Source organism: Meleagris gallopavo, chromosome Z (genome assembly GCF_000146605.3).
Source record: "Meleagris gallopavo isolate NT-WF06-2002-E0010 breed Aviagen turkey brand Nicholas breeding stock chromosome Z, Turkey_5.1, whole genome shotgun sequence".
NCBI classification, from domain to species: Eukaryota; Metazoa; Chordata; class Aves; order Galliformes; family Phasianidae; genus Meleagris; species Meleagris gallopavo.
The window spans coordinates 3,098,154-3,103,377 of record NC_015041.2 but is presented as its reverse complement, the minus strand read 5'-3'; the positions used below and the strand labels follow the sequence as shown (position 1 = coordinate 3,103,377).

General features: G+C 32.1%; 1 protein-coding gene across 2 annotated transcripts in view; it reads right to left on the bottom strand.

The window, feature by feature from the left end:
- Positions 1-883: 883 nt before the first annotated feature.
- The window catches only part of SYT4 (synaptotagmin 4), a 10,873-nt gene continuing 6,532 nt past the window's right edge, over positions 884-5,224 (bottom strand). For both annotated transcript variants that reach the window (XM_003213361.3, XM_010725184.2), the window contains exon 4: positions 884-4,429. In XM_003213361.3, coding sequence (XP_003213409.3) covers positions 4,122-4,429 — 308 coding nt within the window. In that variant the 3' untranslated portion in view covers positions 884-4,121. The remainder of the gene's footprint in view (positions 4,430-5,224) is intronic.

Sequence of the window (5,224 nt, the reverse complement as noted above, 5' to 3'; positions counted from 1 at the left end):
AAAATAATAAAAATGAAAACAAGAAAAATATTCATGATATGTGTCCTGAATAAAAGGTCTGAAATATGACTGAAATCATCATTAATTGAGGAGAACTGCACACTTCAAGGAAGAAAAAAAGGAGTAACTGCATAAAATGGGAAAGAACATTCTTTCAGACTTGATACTTATACCTTGGGAACAGGCAAGGTGGCGGGGAGATTCTACTAGTTTACACATGTAGAAGATGTCATGCATTTGACAGTGGATCCTGTTATAGTTTACACGTATGAATTTCTGTGACAAATATAAGCAAACCTTTCCAGGTAATATGTTATAGGCTAAGAGTAGAGTCAGTAAAAGGCAATGTGTATCTTACATACAACTGCCTTTCCTTCCCCTCTCCCCTTGATTTAGATTTGCACTGGTAAAATACCCTAATAAGCATGGAGATGTCAGTAACAAAGTTTGCATTTGTACATAACATTTGAATGTTTTTCTCACCTGACAGGGTGGTGCCTGACTTTACTACAAAAGATTATAAGAATATTTAATTGAGATTTTCTAAATGACTTTTACTTCTGGAAAACAAAGAAAATATCTGCAGGCTTCTGATAGTAACAGTCTTGCATTTTACTTCATCTTTGTTTAGATCTGCATACCTCAAGTACCTAAATAAGGCTCAGATTTTCCTATAAGGGTAATGGCGTCTCAGGTTATAGCCTGTGTGTATGTTAAAATTCAAGACAAATGAAAATGTGCAGTAATAGTTTAGAAACAAAGGGCATGTGATAAGCCTGGGTATTATTTGGCAAAATGATTTTCATCCTATTTATGCCCAAATCTTTTAGACAGAAACATAGAGGAGTAGGCTGTGAAAATAAATAAGTCTCTGGGAAAGATACTTCGATGGGATAATTGTTTTGGGATGGGATGAACAAAAGCAGCACTTTATTCTTGTCTTACACACATGGCACAACATACAGAACCAGCACAAATAACTTACAAAATCTCATACACCATGCTTCCTCTCAAACAGCTTCTATTAAGTTACAACACCATAACAAATAAGGTATTCAGTTACTACAGATCCCCAGTCTCCATTTAAGGAGTTGTTATTTTTGTAAACTACTTAGACAAACATCTTTTTTTTTTTTTTTTTTTTTTTAACTATGTTTAATACAGTACAGTATCCTTGACAGAGTTCAAGATATTCACAATACGAATTAAATGCATTATAAAATGGCAGAATTTCTTATCTTGGGACAGGTCTTCATTTGCTCCTGTCTTGTCTTAATAAGTCTTCCTTACTCTTAACAAGTCTTCTTTACTCAACTTTCCAAGCTAAACATTACATTAAATGAAAAAACTTTACTTCCCATTGTTTTCAATTTAATATATATATGTATATTTTTGCTTCCCTTTCCCATTTCTACCCCCTGTCCTACCAACAAATGCCATTTAGCTGGTAGAAATGTCAACTCTCAGGCTTCTCTAAAAAGTTTAAAACAATTTTGAAAACTATTTGTCAGATGGGAAATAAATAGTGATAGTAGGCTGTCAAAAACTTTGAAAGTTCATTTTTTTTCTCCTTGTCAGAATCTGTGTCTGCTGGAGATTCCTGTCATCTGATTTTCTGAGATACTGTGTTACTAATGGGCCAACGTACAAGACCTATGTTTTATTTGTTGTTTGTTTGTTTGTTTGTTTATTTCAGTTGCCAACTGAATTGCCAGCTGTCTCACCCATTTGATGCAATCACTTTTAGTATAAAGTACTGTCATTACCAGAAATATTAACAACTCTAGTCGTATAATGCTGTCTAAAATTCTTCCAGCCACTATTAAACCTCTCTCTGTCCGTAGCCTCATTGTACCAGGTTGATTCACAGGAAGAGTTTTACTCTGTGATTGCATTTCAAATCCCACTGAAGCTTGTGGGCATCATTCCTTCAACTCTGTGGCTTTGAATTACACTTTGTTCAACAAAGTTGTCAAATCTAGCCCTTGAGAAGTTAATCAGCTTACAAAAGAAAAGCAAAAAAAGATTCTTCTCCTTTATACATACAATACACTTTCTTTTTGTACATTGAGCATTATCTTAAAAAGCATGTTTATATCATTTTGAAAATGAATTTTTACAGAACCTTATAAACACTGTTATATTAAACACATTCTCAAAAACTGAAGAAATTACTCACACAAAATCTGAAAGAGCCTCAATAGAATTCCTCCAGTATAATTTTTCTACTTGCATATTTCATATTTCAGTGTCCTTTACTGCAAACGTAATTTGGCCATATGAGAACAGGGAAAAGTCAATAAGAAATAGGCAAAAGTTGTGAATAAGACCTGAATCTTCTGTTTAATTAGATTAATGTAACATTGAAAATGGTTTGTCGTTGTTGTTACTGTTGTTGTTTGGTTGTTTTTATTTTTTGTTTGCTTGTTTAAATTCCATCCTCCTTCTGTTACCTTTCCATATATTGTATGGTACATCAATTCCCAAATAGCCTCATTCATTTCAGTGGGAATATAAGAGAAAAAATGATGTATGCAAAAATACTGAAAACTGGTTTCCACTTTTTAAATGAGTTGTCAGTGGTTATGAGGTAACATCATCATATCCTTATTTACTTTAGCATAATAAAAATGACATCTGAGCAGTATTTTCAAACTTCAATATCAGAAATCAGTATACAAATGTTAGGAAATAACTACTTATATTTGTGCTACAGTTCTGACAGCCTAAATATATATTAGGTATGACCAAGGGTGAATTTCATAAGCCCAGATCCTTTATACATATACTTATCTTTTTTATACTTTATATTCCCATAGACTGGCACAAATTAAGTTTAAGCACACATATGTCACACAAACATGAAGCCATGACACCTTTATCACCAATTTTCAGTGCAATCAGTAGTAGACATTAATGCATGTCATCAGTGAAATGCACTTTTCCAATCTTTCGTCTAACAAAATACTGTATAAATCATAGCATTAACTTGATTTCCTGTACCGAAAATGTCTAAGAATGCATTAATCTTTGTTTGTTCGGAACAGTCTTTCTGACTGTAGTGACACAAGTTCAGGAAGTTAAACAAATGAATGAGATTTTGTACTCTGTCTCATGATTTTCTTTCTCTTTTTCATTTAATGAAAAAATCAAAAGGAGAAATAATGTTTCCTTAAATTATATTGAAATACATTAAATGTAACTATAACTAGTGAAAACTAGGTGACAATAATATCCTGTATGCTTCTTTGTCTCAGGGTAATTGCTTTCACTTGGCATGATATACTGAAGGTTTGATACTTACTAGAGGAAAGAATGTAACCCATGCCTAATCCCAGTTTCTAACATACAGTAAAGGAGCCCTTTAGACAAGACAATATACATTAACTTACTTGATGATTTATAGAATGTGTCTATTTTAATCACTGTAATAAAACAGGATATATATACACATATTAAAAAATCCAGGTGTAAATAATTATACAGTATTTCCACACATTAAACAGTTGCACTTGATGTAGTATTTAAAGCAAGTCACTGAAAATTTCTTCAGTCTTTGGAATGATCAAAATATAAATAACCAAAGCATACAAATAATGATTGAATTTTCATAAAAGAAGGTTTATGACAGAGGGACAAAAATAATGTCCCTCTTATTCACTGTCAATCCCCATTGTTTTTTATAGAGTCAGCGCCTTCCCAGAATAATCGTAAAATCATAGATTAAGCTGCAGTTTTTTTTCTTTGATCTAGCAGTGTACTTTAATGAGGTTATCTTCTCCTGGATAACAGTACTAATAAGTGACTTTTTCATAAAACTTAGTTTGTTATTGTTGAAGATTATACTGCTTCAGACATTTTAGGCTATGTAAACTACAGAAAAATACTAATCTAATCTAATTAAGTTAAAGTCTAATGAAATATAAATTACTTTATTTACTCTGAAAATTTAGTTACCTTCTATTTTGATAATTCAATCCAGTTTTTTATTTCCCCACCTTCCCCAAAAAAAGTCTCGTAGTTACAAGCCTGCATTACGGATAGCAAAGAAAGAAAACTGCTACTTGCCTATGGAAATATATATAGGTGTTTTTTTCAAGTTCTAATTCTGCTCTGAGCTGCTAACCATCACACAACATATGCCATTTGGCAATTTGTCTCCTAGGATACTCACAGATTTCTTTCCAGTGTTCTCCACCTGTTCCTTCTGCTGAAGATCCTAAGGTTAACCGACCAATTACCTCATTCCTTGACCCTCTATCTGAATCTAAAACCAAAAATTCAATGCTGATATCATCAAGGCCCTCACAAGGAATGTCAAAGACAAACAATTCATTGAACACGGCATTGGGGGTACACTTCTTGACATGGGTTTTCTTTTTAGAAATTCTCTTCTTAACATGGTACAGATTCACTTTGACATAAGGATCTGCAATAGAAAGAAATAACACAAATAAGATATTGAATTATTTAGAAGTTCCTTGTTCTAATTACTGGTAAACTTTGTAACATACCAAGAGAACTACATTGCAGTGATGTTTCAGTGTACTAAAGATGATTTGCTTCAGCTAGATTTTTTTTGTGTGTGAATTTAATTCTGAATTAGTTCCTTTAAGCTCCATTTACAGATATCAAAATATGTAATCAAGATTTAGATGATGTCTTATTTGTACTACGGAGGTGTTTCTTTCACAAGACATGTAGACTGTTAACTTTGGTGATTGTATCTACATTGCTTCAAAAGTTAGTGTGGAAGATGATAAATTTCCAATGTATTCTGAGAAATATGAATCGCTATGTAAATAAATGTAATAGAAATCTGGTTTTTATGCATTCTACAAGTAGGAAATAATCATTAGTATTAATAAGGCTGAAACAAAATAAAATCTTGAAAGTAAGCGAATAATCTTGTGCTGAGAAAATGGTCATAATTTATTTCTGGTTTGGTTGTACCAAGATTAATTATCTTGATTAAATTTCTCCCACATGTTTTTACTAAACAAATTTAATACTAAACTTTAAATGTAAGACTACACTTACTGGCTGTATGTGATTTGTCTTTAAATATTTTATATGTTATTGAGGAAGGGAAGATAAATAGTCCATAGTATTAACATTGTTAATGAACACTGAATGTTTGCAACCTTCAGAATTTTTCAACCGTTGCAAGATTCCTTAACTATTGTCTTCAATAATGGCTATATTTCTTTGTCAGAGGTATTAA